Here is a 13287-nt window from a genome sequence, read left to right as displayed (position 1 = left end):
ATGTTTTCCATTATCTGCCTCATTACATACAGTAGAAGACCATGTACGTCATATCCAATAAAACAAGGATATCAAGCACAGTCTCAGAGACATGATTGCAACACAGATAACTGACAGAAACTCACAGAAGACAGAAAATTGAGACCAACTGTAAATATTTAGCAATATTAACCAATAATATGAAAAATGAACTCCTGTGGAAATTGCACAATTAAAAGCTTGGGTAGACATGGACAGATGCAACTTCCAAAAATCATGGCTGCAGTTAGAAAGAAATAATTTAATACACCAAAACACCTCTAGAGACAAAGTACAATAAAAGTTGCAAGTAGGAGTATTTGTTCCATTTTAGCAATGATAAACATTTGGGACCACTTACTTTAGGGGTAAATAAGATGTAACAGAATATTTCCAGAAATATTTTTTATTGGCTTGGTGTAGTGTCGCTGCACTGCTAGTCCAATTTTAAAACTCCATACAGTGGTGCTGAGAAAAATAAGACAAATTAATGTATTGTTGGATTTTTTACTCTTTTCATTTTCTTCAAGCACTATGCCCTCAGCATAGAAATTCAAGTGGGACCAAGGAGCAGTCTGGAGAGAACTGGAGAGGTCTGCTGCACTGGAGAAGGGTAGAAGTGAGAACTAGACTATTGCTTTAGGAGCACTTGGTGCTCTTTGAGTGGATGGCTGCAGATAAATGGCTATAGTAGTACCATTTGTGTATTTTTTATTTGAAATGCACCCAGCAAATGCCAAGTTGCTGGTGCTGTTCACTTGAACAGTCCTAGTATGGAAGTTCTGTCATGCAACATGGGCTGAGGTTTCAGAGCTGGAACTTGAACCATCCAGTGTTTGGGGCATCCGTAACACTTGTTTTCTGTCTCACCATGCTCACAGCTATTCAAGCATACGTGTTCTCTACACTCACATTATGTCCTAGCACAAACTGAGCAGCTATTTGCCAAAGTGAACAGCAATCCATGGTATAGGAGGGCTCTGAAAGGCAAGGATTTATATTCCACAGTGATTAAAAGGCTGGTGTAAAGCAAGTATCCCAGTACACTGAATCTATGCAAACAGGCTATGTGCAAGTTACTTACAGGTGCTCAAAGAAGCGTAAGAAGCCGTGGAAGGAAACAATACATAAAGAAGTATACTGGTAACATTGCAGTAGTGCTGCAATGATCTCAGAGGTCACTGAGATATTGTATAAGGTACATTTTGGAGAGAAGAAAACACGCAGTAAAGAAGTCAAAGAATCTTTAACTGGTGCATGAATTTTGGACTTTTAAAGTTTTCAAGATTATCTCTTGTCTTGAGAGCTTGAGTCTTCCTTGATGAAAAGGAAGAGGACACAGATGATTGCATGCGGGGGTCAGTGCGGTAAGGGGAAATGATAGGCACCAGAGGACTCCGAGAAAACCCCCGACGTGCCCGGGGCTCCATCAGTGAGCGGGGGCCGCGCTGGCCCCGCGGACGATACGCTGGCGCAGGGTCACCGCGGCTGTCGCTGCAGCTCCAGCTGGGGAAGCGGGGAGCCTGGCGGGCCCAGAGGGAACTTCAGGTGGCCGTGGCAAAGTAAGAAAGGTGTCAGCAAGGCTTTAGCAATTCTGAGAGACACCAGGCGAAGGGCGGAATGACCGGGTCCGTCCCCGCGGGGAGCAGAGGCGGCGGCGCGGGCCCTTCCCGCACATTCGGGCAGGGGATGCGCTGAGGCAGCCGCTCCGGTCCGTCACCGCCCCGGCTGCGATGCTCCGGGGCGGGATCGGCGCTTCGCCACTCCCCGCAATCCCCCGGGTGGCCCCGCGGAAAGACAGCGGGTGCCGCCCCGGGGATCCTGGGCCCCTTCGTCAAGCCCCCCTCGTCCCCACCCGGGCTCCCCCGGCCCTGGCCGCTGCCCCCACCCCTTCGGCCTCCGCCCTCCCCTCCCCTTCCCCTCCCGGTCCCTCCTCCCCGCCGGCGCCGGCCGTGCAGCCTCGACTGAGGGGCGGCTGCCGCTGCTGCCGGCGGCTCCGGGAAAATGTCCGAGCGCGGCGGCTTCTACCGGCAGGAGCTGAACAAGACCGTGTGGGAGGTGCCCCAGCGCTACCAGAACCTCACCCCCGTCGGCTCCGGCGCCTACGGTTCCGTCTGGTAGGTGCGGGGCGGCGGCAGAGGGGCCGGGAGCCGGCAGGTGCAGCCGGCGGGCGGCGAGGACGGACAATGCGGGGCAGGCGGGAGCCCCCGCGCCGCGCCGGGGTCGTGTGCGGGAGCGGAGGCCGCCCCGGGCCGTCCCCCGGGCTCCGGGCCGCTCCCCGGGGCTGGCAGCACCGAGTGACCGCCCGCCGCGGGGCCGCTGCCGCTGGTGCCGCTCCCGCCGGCGGGAGAGCTGCCCCGAAGCCGGGAATCCTGCACAGTCATGGCGGTGCCGAGCGGGAAGGACGGGCAGGGGCGGCGGGGCTGGGAAGGGCTGTAGCGGGACATCCCGCAAGGCCCGGGGCATCGGCGGCGCGGGGAGAGCTCTGTCCGCCGAGACAATGGAGCAGCGCCCGGAGCGGGGCAGGCTGGGGGAGAGCGCGGGATGCGCACCCCGTGCTTTCGGGGGCGATCGCAAATTAGGACAGATTGCCGCCCAAGGGCTTCGGCGTCTTAAGGATTTGGAAGGGTTTGCCACATGTTGTCATAAAACGTTTCTCTTTCTTTGATAATTCCTACGTCAGGCTTACACTCTCGGGAACTCCCAGTGCAGGCTGGGCTTTACTTTAGTATTTGATGCACACTTTAGTACGCTTATAAAAGCTTTGAATCAATTTATGGAAATAATAGTGGCGTTTAAGGGGTTTTTGAAAAAGAGTCGTGTTGCTTTTGTAAGCTGGGTGAGTGGAAATATGTAAAACAATCCATAATAAATAATCCATGGCCTTTAAATGCAAGTGCTACTTTAATTTTTTTTTAAATTTATTTAGAACTTTGGATTTTGCCATGCTCTAAACTCATGCAGTAGTTCTCACTTTTCCTCCACAATCAGATATCACAGAACATTTATGGAGTTTTGTCTTAGTTACTTCATTCTCTAGCTCTGTGAAATGGCCAAGTGTGCACATAAACTAGGAGCATGCATTTTAAAAAACCTCAAACTATGAGCAGAAACACTCAGAACTGGTGTGAAGCATCTTTGAATTCTTCTCTTTTTTCATTATTTCTAATTTATGCTTGCACCAGGGAGGTCCAGGCCAATACCATGTGAGTGTGGATACCTGCTATTGTAGTTAGCATGTGCAAACTATGCCAAGCAGATGCTGGGAATAGTTCCACAACAACTTAATTTATTTACATTATAAAAAATCTTAGTTTGTGAAAGAAAAGAGGAGAAAGTAAACTAAGAGCTGGATGGATATACAGTAGCAGAGTACTACTTTTCTGTTCCAATTAAAACTGCATTTCTGGTTACTTTCCCTATTTATGCTGACATAGTTTTGAGGGAAAGACCTACTTTACTGAATTTTATAATGAGATGTCAAGAGTTTTGAGCAATTGCAAAGGAAGTGAAAACATGTCGTGGTTCAGTTGCAGCACAGCTGGTGCTTTGGTTTTTGAAACTGCACAGCCAAGGAAATCCTAGTAATTTTTATCAATTGCAAAGCCTAGGAGATGAAGATGTAAAATGGAAACTGGAACATGCATGAGAAAGGTTTACTCTAAAATAGACATTTAAAAATAGAATATAGCAATAAAACATTGCTCTATATTAATAGCCTTGTTAACATCAATGAAGTATAAACCCAAACAGAAACTTGAATGTGAGGAAAAGGTATGCATCTCCCTGAGAAAAGCCATCTATTTTTAGAGTCCATTGAATTGATTTTTTTTTCTGTGTGCATGTGCTTTACCCAGGAGACCTTCAAGACGCAGCCGTTCCCTTGAGTAATGTGCTATATTGCTTCTGTGAATAGTTGTACTCCTATTCAGTAAAATATCTAAAAACATATTCAAGTCTTACAGAAACTCCTAGAATTAAACAAATTCTTAAGTGCTTTGATGAATAGCAGCCAAGGTCCTGAACTCCAAACGCTGGCTTTGAAATGAGAAGAGAATCGTAATAAATTTTTTCTACCTCAGTGAAACTCTTCTCTAGGCCTATCCTTTTCTTTTTTAACAGTACATTATTTGTCATAGCCCATACACATGTGTAACTGAATTGATAAATGATAATAAGAATATTGTAAATACTTGCATTTAAGCATCTTTTGCTGGCAGCTCAAAAACAATAGAGCAGTTTGTTTCAGGAGGCTGTGTTTTGGCCCAATTTATTGACATTTCATGTGTCCAGTTAGTTAGTTGAGTTAGTTAGTTAGTTGAGTTAGTTGCAGATGCATCAAATATGCTATGGAGATAGATACTACTGGTTTAAAACAGATTCACTTTTAGAGGTATATCTGTACCAAGCACAGTGCTTTCCCATTTGGTGGTTTGTTGGGTTTTTTTTGTTTGTTTTTATTTAGATGTGGAATATGTCGAAACCCCAAATCTTCCCTTGTATAAAGAGCTGTACTGCTTTTGTCACTTTTTTTTTAATGACATATCACAAATAACATTTGGTTTTGGAAATCTTCCAAACTCAGCTGACTGCAAAGCAGAGTTGCACCTTAGCATCTATATGAATCACAGAGAGAACTGTGAGGTCTTTCCCTCAAGTAGTTAATCCTTGAAGTACTTTTTGTGTTACTCTTGTACCTTAGCTCTGTGTAAAGATTTCTTTTGCCTGACCTTTTTTCCTATGGCCATTCAAGCTCCTGTATGTTTTGTCATCTGCTGCTGTCAGATCTGATTTTTTAAGTTTAGGAAAAAAAGTTTAAAGCCAGGGGGTGGGGAGGTGGGAATGTGTAATTACAAATAAAGTTATCATTGGCATTTTCAACAGTATGTTTTGCTTAATTTCTCCTTTTTTCTCTTTTTTTCTCTTAATTTCTCTTTTTTTCTAGGGGTTGAGTTTTATTGGCGATTATCAAATTTACATGCACAACTGCTTTGGTTTGGGATTGGTTTTTGGTTTTTTTGTGCTACAGCTTTGCCTATCAAGGCAAGGTTTTCTTATTATTAGAGAATTATTTTAACTTTTTCTAAAAATTCTAAATTTCTAAATTTTTCTAAATTTCAAGTTTCCTGCAAAAAATGCATTTTTGTTGTCCAGCCTTTATAGTTCAATTACCTCTCCCAGAAGTCAAAGAGCTGGTTCACTCTTAGGGACAAGGTACCAGACCTACTAATTGAGAGTTTTGCAGTATTTAAGTTATATTAAGCCATTTAGATAGGAAGCAAGATACCTTACTTTCACAAGGTAGTGTTAATCTACAACTATTTCTTTTCAGTTCTAGAGAAAAGAGACTGTCTCAGGTGAAACTGACTTTTAAATTCTTGTTCCTTATGGGTCCGCTTTTCAAAATTAGAATTCTGGCTGTGTTTGAGTCTTCCGGCTGTGCCAGTGGTATTGCTTATAAATGGGACCTTTAGCCTGGAGCATCTGTGCTTTCCAGCTGTGCTGCCCTGGTGATTCCACTGGGGTTTGGAACCTGACCACCTTTTCCTCTGGGAGGTGGCATTGCTACCTGCTTGAGAAAGCTTCATCTTTTTAAACCACTTCTTATTATACCACAAATTATGTAACATGTATAGATTTTTGGTTTCCTGTTCTTTGGATCTTTTTTAAGCCTGTATGCATCTTTTTATGCCAGCTTTTGTAAACTGTCTTCTAACCTATTTAGTCCTATTTTTGCCTGGGAGGGATTGACAGCATTCTGCAGCATGCTGTCTCTGATCTCTCCAACAGGTTGTTTGCCATTAGCATATTGCAGGCTCTGTGTTCTGCCTTCTTTGGAAAGAACAGACCTTGCAAGATGAACCAAACTGAGTCCAGAGTTTCTTCACAACCATAGACTCCTGCACTGTTTTCTCAGAGTCTGTTGGCATCAATAGTTCTTACATTTGGTCTGTTTTGATTTTAAGACTATGCAACTAACACCAACTCAGGTGACCTAACACATGTTTAAGTAGAGGCCTGCCAAGTGAAAGTGTAGTAGCTTAGGCCTCAGTTCAAAAAAAGCAGGAAAGCAAAGCCTGCCTTAAGTCATTTACAGCACTTCCAGCATCCCTCTATCCTGTTAACTTTAAGCACATTCTTAAGATTCATTAAGTTTATGTCCTGACTAATTTTGGGTAAGAATGGGGGAAGGTGTTTAGGCTACAGTTTTGCTTTGAGGAAGTACAAGAGGAAAAATAGAATCAGAAGGCTTTAATCTTGAAGTTTAACCCCTTCTTTCCTACCATTCACCTCATTCTATGCTTCTGGTCAAATGGTACTTGCAAATGTTTTGAGGGCATTAGCTTGCAGTACTGGAACCATCACTGCTGATACCATCCTTTTCACATTGAGGAACTCTAAGAGGAGAGATGCTAAGACAACTCAGTATCATGTGAAGGTTTTAAAAGCTGCTATATATTGAATCTAGCTGACAAAGAGAAAAATTCCTTCGTCCGAGATTGTACTTGATGATTTCAGGTTGGTTTTTTTGTTTGGGGTTTTTGTTTTTTTTTTGGTTGGTTGGTTGGTGTTTTTTTAAAGTATCTGTTTAATTAGCTGTGGTGATACTAAGTGTATGATTTCAACTGTGAGATCAGGTTACTGGAGTTGTGGTGTGTATCACTGTGTGCTACTTTAAATAGTAAATGCTGAGATAAACTTTTAGAGTAGTAGTAACACGCAACTGCTGTGTGTAAATACAGCTGGAAACTGAAGATGGTATAGATCTTTACAGGCTAAATGCATAATCCCAGGCACATGTGGATTTTCATGAACTCCCTTTGGACTGCTTTCTGATTAAGTCTTTTGTTTTCAAGATAAATACAGGGGCTGAACTTCATCTTACAAATGGTTATAATTATTGGAAACTTTTCCCACAACATTGTTAAAATACTGCTGTCCAAGATCTGATAGGAGTTGTCTATTTTTGGTGTGCAGCATTCAGAGGGAAAGTACTTTCTTTAGTTGTGCAGATATTTACAATGGACCCCTCTAAGCATATTCAAACTCTCGCTTGAAAACTGAGATGAAGGCTGATATGAGACCCCAGTCAGAAGTAGGACAGCTCTTAAAAGTCAATATATGTAATAACAACACTTAGAAACAAGGCCTTGAAGGTGAGGTTGCAATGGAGAGGAGAACGAAATAAATGGGGTTGCATGGTCAGTGTTACCAATTAGAAGGAGGATCTTTGCAGCAGTATTGCTGGAGTGAATGGATTAAAATAAGCAAAGCAACAAAAAAATGTTGCAGAGTGAAAAAGACCCTCAGAGGAACATAAATAAATAGCCATTAGAAATAAAAGCACAGTGGGATTTGCAGCTACAAAGCCAAGAAAGGTCAAGAATTTAGGAATTTTTGTGAAAGGTACATGAAGGAAGACGGAAGGGTGTTTCTGAGCACTGGCTGGGAAGGCATCAAATAGGGAGTGTGTTGAGAGTGGTTTTGTGGAAAACTAGGGTGGAATGCAGATTGCTTGTCCTTCCTTTGTCTGGTTTCATCCTGAGTATTTTCCAGCTGTTGGAACAATGTAGTTAACTGACTTGGGAAAGGAAAGGGAAGCAGGATGATAGTGGTGTCAAGGTCCCTATTTTAAATGAGAATGTCTAATGAGACTTTTAATGAAGGAGGTGTTTGTGGAGAAGGATGAGAAAGAAGTCTCTGTCACAGCAATTCGCAGCCTATGTAGGGTGCTGTCACTAAGCTTGTGGAGTATCTTGGGAGCAGATGACATGAGTGTGCATGAGAAGGGTGATAGAGGTGTTTGTAGGAAAGGTGAAGAAAAGACAAGGTTAAGAAGTGGGGACTTTGTATTGTGCAGATTTTCCTTCGCAGGGAATTAATGAGATCGTTTTTAGAGACGGGAGGCTTGGGATGGTAGAGAGATGAGAGGCATGAGGTGAACCAGTTGTGGCACAAAGGCAACAAGGGTCATGGAATGGCAGCCTTCTGTGTGGCTGTAAGAACAGCAGAGGGTATTCTCTGCAGGTCTCCTCCATCCTTACTTCAATATATTTTTTAATTCTTACCTTCCTGACTGCATGAGGCAGCAGTGGCATAGCTGCCTCCTTTCCTGTCCTGCCATCAGCCATGATTACAGTTGGGAGCACAGTCCCTGTCCCAAAGACCTGAAAGTCTTGGTGCCTGGTAGCTTGCTTCCATACAGCTTCACAAGGAGCTGTTTGAATTTCAGAACCAATTAGCTGATTCATACTGAAAATACAATATCTCAATTCTGCCCGTACAGTCGGGAGGGGGGAGGACATTTCAAACCCCTACATAACCTGGGAATAAATTGCTACCATTTCATATTTTGGCTGTTGTAGAGAGAGGAAACAGGAAATGTGAAGGAGAAGTGGGGGGAGGAATAGGAAAAAGAAGGACAAAAATTAAGTGAGATTTTGTCTGTATGGATTTGTTTAATGTTTTTGAAAGCACTGATATTTTTCATGTTAAACTTTACATCCAGATTAACTGCAAGCATTTCTAGCTGAAGCTTAGAATATATCCACAATATATAGCTACCTGCCAGTCTTTTTTTCTTTTTTTTTTTTAATACTGAATGGAACACATTTGTCACTAGCAGTGTACTGGTTTAGTGGCAGCTGACTGATACTCTTGTTTACTTACTCTCGTTTGGCTTAGGCTATGTAGAATGCATGATTATTTTAGTATCCATGAGCTGGTTGCACATGCTGAGGAAACCAACAGCTTATGACCCCAACCTTCTGTACATTTTTTTCACAAACATGATTTTAAATACATCATTCCCACTGATATAAGCTGTGCTGTCTGTAGCTTCGCCTAAAAAAGTGTGACTGCTCCACAATAAAGTTATTTAAATGTTTAAGTCACTTTGGAGGCACAGGAGACAGATTGAAAAATAAAATATGGCTTGTGGATTCAGAGGCTGATACAGCACTTTTATGATCATGTTCCATTGAATGAAAACTGTGATGTATTCACATAAACATGTAGAGTGATTATTTTTTAGTATTTTCAATGTGTGCTTAAAAAAAAAAAAGAACATACTTTTATGTTGGTTATAGAAAAATTATGTTGCATATGTAAGAGATATTTGTGGGTTTATGTTTAGATGTAGGGGTAAATTAATCTGAGATAATTAACAGTCATAGTACTAAAACCAAAACTATTGATGCTACTGCTCAGCATGGTGTGTTGGAATAATATCCAAGTGGGGAATATAATTTTTGCAGTACAATAACCTGTCATCATCAAGCAAATGGGTTTTTGGTCTAATGAGAAGACTAACATGTAGTTTCAGAGCTTCCCATTACATCCTCATGCTGTTTTTTCTTGCCACCATCTAATTTTTCCTTATGGTTTCCTTTTGATGCACATATATGTTGTGATTTCTGCGGTTTAGCAAACAAACCTTACAGCTAGCTCTTAGGGAGTGAAAATCACCAACGTGAACTTGCAAAATAGTAACAAAACATTTCTAAAAAGAAACAAATTAACCATTTGCTGGTTTTACTTTACTGCCTAACTTAAAATGGCTTTGGATGGCTGTTTTCTGTTCTCTTCCTTCACTGCCAATAGCTGATATGGTCCATTTGCTGGTATGGGATGGATGTTGTGTGTGCTTTTTTAATGGCTACTTCATATCTCAATAAAAAGTAGGTTTTTATTTAAATTAAAAATAAATTTTAAAATTGTGTTTTAAAGAAGAAGAACAAGATAGGTAAATCCCAGAAGACAAAGCTCACAAACTAAATCTTGCAAATAAAGAATAAAATCCATGTTGTTCATGTGATGGCTTTCTTTCACTTACATGACATTTATGAGAAGTGCAAAAAAGGGTTGTTATTCACTGTAGCTCCAGGAGCCCAAATTGAATGAAATTACTAGAAAATGTCCCAGGGCAGAGTTCCTGTGGTCCCTCTTTTCTATCTTACTTGCCAGTGCATGGTGCCATAAGGGCTGTCCATCAGTGAAGAGATTCTCTGAGTGTTAATCCTTCTTCAGTTCTTTCCCCTTCAATACCTGCTCACATAGACCCTTCTGCTGCTATTTGTTTTTCTCAATAACTTAGGAGTTTACAAATTAGGAGTACCTCTGTCCACAAGGGAGTTCATGTCACCTCCAGTGGAAGGAGTCAATAGGTACTTGAAAGGGTGCTGAGGTCTGCAGATAAGAATTCAAAATTGTGAACCTGTATTTTGAGTATGAATTGCATTTTGGGGGGTTTTCTTTATTTTTTGTTGTCTTTCTCTTAGCAGTTACATGTAATGGGGAATTTTTACATGTTTGGAGGAATATGACCCAGTGAAGGAAAGAAACTCATGCTGAAGTGAAAGAAACAAAAATAGAATCCTGGAACAATATGGGGAGACAGCAGACCCAGTGTCACTGTCACGTGTGCTGTGTCCAGCATTCTCTCCAAGTTTTGGTATAGTGTGTCCAGCCAGTTGTCAAACTTCTGATGATGTAAAGGTAACAGCCTTGCAAGCTGAGACACTGAATTATATCTAAAAAGAATCTGAAAAGTTAGTCTTCCGATTTTTGCTCCTAACCCCAAATCAGTTGCTTAGACTGTATATACCTAAATAATTTGTAGGTAGCTATAATGCTGAAAGACATATGTAGAATTTGTAGACAATCAAAATCTTGTGGTTATCCAGAGTGATGGGATGGAATATTGATGGGGATGGAATATTGTCTTACAAGGGTAACCCACAGCAAACAGAAATGTTGCTGGAGACCCCACATTGGCACCATGTACAGCCAATTTTGGGTCATGCCTTTATTCTGCATCGGCTACATCGGAGCTGGCTCCAGGAATGAAGAGAACTCGTAGACTGAATGCTGCATGCAAGATGAAATTTTCCAGGCACTGTGGGTAGTGCTGTGCCCAGCTAGTAAGCTTCTCTGAGCCCAAAAAAATGGGGAATTTCAGGGACTGGCTGTAGTTCACGGGGACCAGCTGATCGTAGGAAGGATTCTTCCTGCATTGAATACTGGAGTTTACTAAATTGGATACAAGTTGGCTCCATGGGTGGTTTTAAGATCAGGCTCCTATTTTTTTTAAAAAGCAATTTTCAGTCATTTAAATTATGCTGGTTACAGGCCCCCAAGGAAGGATTTACAGGTACCAAGCACAGGTGTGCCTGTATTTTTGCTTTGACTGGAACCAGAAATGTCCTCTCCAGGGACTACTCTGAAAGCTGAACATTCATGGGGAAATCACAAAGAAAGGGAAGCAATTCACCCTGCCACCTAATTGTTTGCTCAGTGGCTGATGAGGGATTCAGGGGAACCAGATTGTAGCTATGATGCTACAATAGCAAGACAGAAAGATCTAGTTAAAAATGTGATCACAGAGGCAGTAGCAGAGATCACATATGCAAGTCCTCCTTGACTATGACAAACAAGACAGTTCAAAAAACATGAAACATATTTTTGAATGCTTTACTGTTAGTAAATTGAATTATGATGATGATAAACCAGACAAGGAAGGAGTCTGAAGGCATTAGCTCTGATTATAATTTGGTACAGTTACTTGAGGTGGAAGTACTCATTTAAACCAAGTCAGTCCCTGGCCTGTGCACTTTCAATTCATGATTTCCTCTTGGAGGTCTCAGGACTCAACTTTCCTTTCCCTTTTCGCTTTTCCCTTTTCCTCCTTTCTCCTTGTGTGATTTCATCTTTGGTCTAAAAAGCTGCTGTCATAAGAATTACTGAAGCTAAAAAGATTGTGCTTTGTACCATCTGAAAGCTTTGCAGCCTTGAGTCATAAAGAAGATAAAAAGCAATTCATCTTAAAGACCAGTCATTTTTAAACGACTGAAACTCACATTTGAACTTAGAATTGGGAAGAGAGTGATGTTTGTCATGATTAACGGGCTTAAAATCTAATTCTTCCTAGCCTTCCTGTATAATGTGTACAGTATTTCAGACTGGTGCAGGCATGAGTGGGAAGCCTTGTGAATTACCAGAAAAACTGAGATGTTAAGCAAACTGCTGTTTTCAGCAATGTTATTTATTTACCTGGATAAACATTTCCTTTCCCCCCAAAATTGGAAAGACTCTAGTCAGTGTGCATTTGTGAGACTTGGCAGTGTTCTGAAGTGACTTTGTTGCCCATGGCTAAACACAGGGCAATTGCATCTAATCTTTGCTATATTAGAAGCTAAGCACTGGCGAGCAATGTTATTTATTTACCTGGATAAACATTTCCTTTCCCCCCAAAATTGGAAAGACTCTAGTCAGTGTGCATTTGTGAGACTTGGCAATGTTCTCAAGTAACTTTGTTGCCCATGGCTAAACACAATTGCAATTGCATCTAATCTTTGCTATGTTAGAAGCTAAGCACTGGTTTCCTTTTTATTTCTTTAGATTTATTTGTGCAACCTTCATGTTGTCCTTGTCGCTTGCCATGTGGAATTTAAGATATTTCTGTTGTCAGTTCTTCTCACACTGTTCATTCCTTGAGCTGCTCCATGTAATTAAGCAACATATCCTGAATAACTCTGTCCCTGCCCTACTATTTGAATGAGTATCTCTGTTGTATCCCTTCCATCCACTCATCAGAGTGATACCAGTCTTCTTCTTTCTATGCATTCTTTCTTCTGCTCAGGAAATGCCCTTTCTGAGGTGCTCAGCAAAACCACAGCACTCTACACCTTTAAAACTTGCCAGAAGATCAGCTTCTGTGATGCTTGCGGAAAAACTAGCTAAGTAATCTGCTTATCTATGTCATTTATCTCATGAGTGACTCCCTCCTTCCATAGAGCCTGCAGGAAACTTGTTAATTAAATCTACTTGCTTCTATTCTGTCTTTATGAAATTCTGGATTGGCCTCATGGAGGTTGGGTTAATTTTAGGATAATCACCTTTTGGATGCCATTGTTCTTCCTGCATGTTGATTGTATCCTTTTGTTTCTTCTGATTAGAAACACCAGCTTATCCTGCAGATAGAGGCTTTGCTCTTCATTTGGCTCTTTGTGACTTTAGCATAGTACCAAATATGTGTCAGAGTCCATCTACTTGCAGCTGATTGTAGGCTCTGTGTATTAGTTTGGAAGCTACTCCAGGCACCATCAGTGTTTTCTAGCAGGTGTGTTCTACAGTGATTTGTGGGTGTTTAAAACACTGTGCAGAAGAAGTTAATAGCATTTTATGTGACTGCTGACTGTTGACATTCTACTCCATGCATTTTTCATGTTGTTTAATTTTTGTGTTTGTAATTCCAAAAAAGTTCTGTAA

At 41.6% G+C, this 13287-nt stretch overlaps 1 protein-coding gene across 1 annotated transcript in view; it reads left to right on the top strand.

The window, feature by feature from the left end:
• The first annotated feature begins 1374 nt into the window (after positions 1-1374).
• Positions 1375-13287, top strand: part of MAPK11 (mitogen-activated protein kinase 11) — a 31262-nt gene continuing 19349 nt past the window's right edge. Inside the window, exon 1 of the mRNA XM_039726973.1 lies at positions 1375-2135. Within this exon, the coding sequence (XP_039582907.1) occupies positions 2023-2135 (113 nt within the window). The 5' untranslated portion in view covers positions 1375-2022. The remainder of the gene's footprint in view (positions 2136-13287) is intronic.

This window comes from Passer montanus, unplaced genomic scaffold, assembly GCF_014805655.1.
Source record: "Passer montanus isolate IOZ18808 unplaced genomic scaffold, ASM1480565v1 scaffold6, whole genome shotgun sequence".
NCBI classification, from domain to species: domain Eukaryota; kingdom Metazoa; phylum Chordata; class Aves; order Passeriformes; family Passeridae; genus Passer; species Passer montanus.
This window is presented reverse-complemented; position numbering and strand designations above follow the sequence as displayed.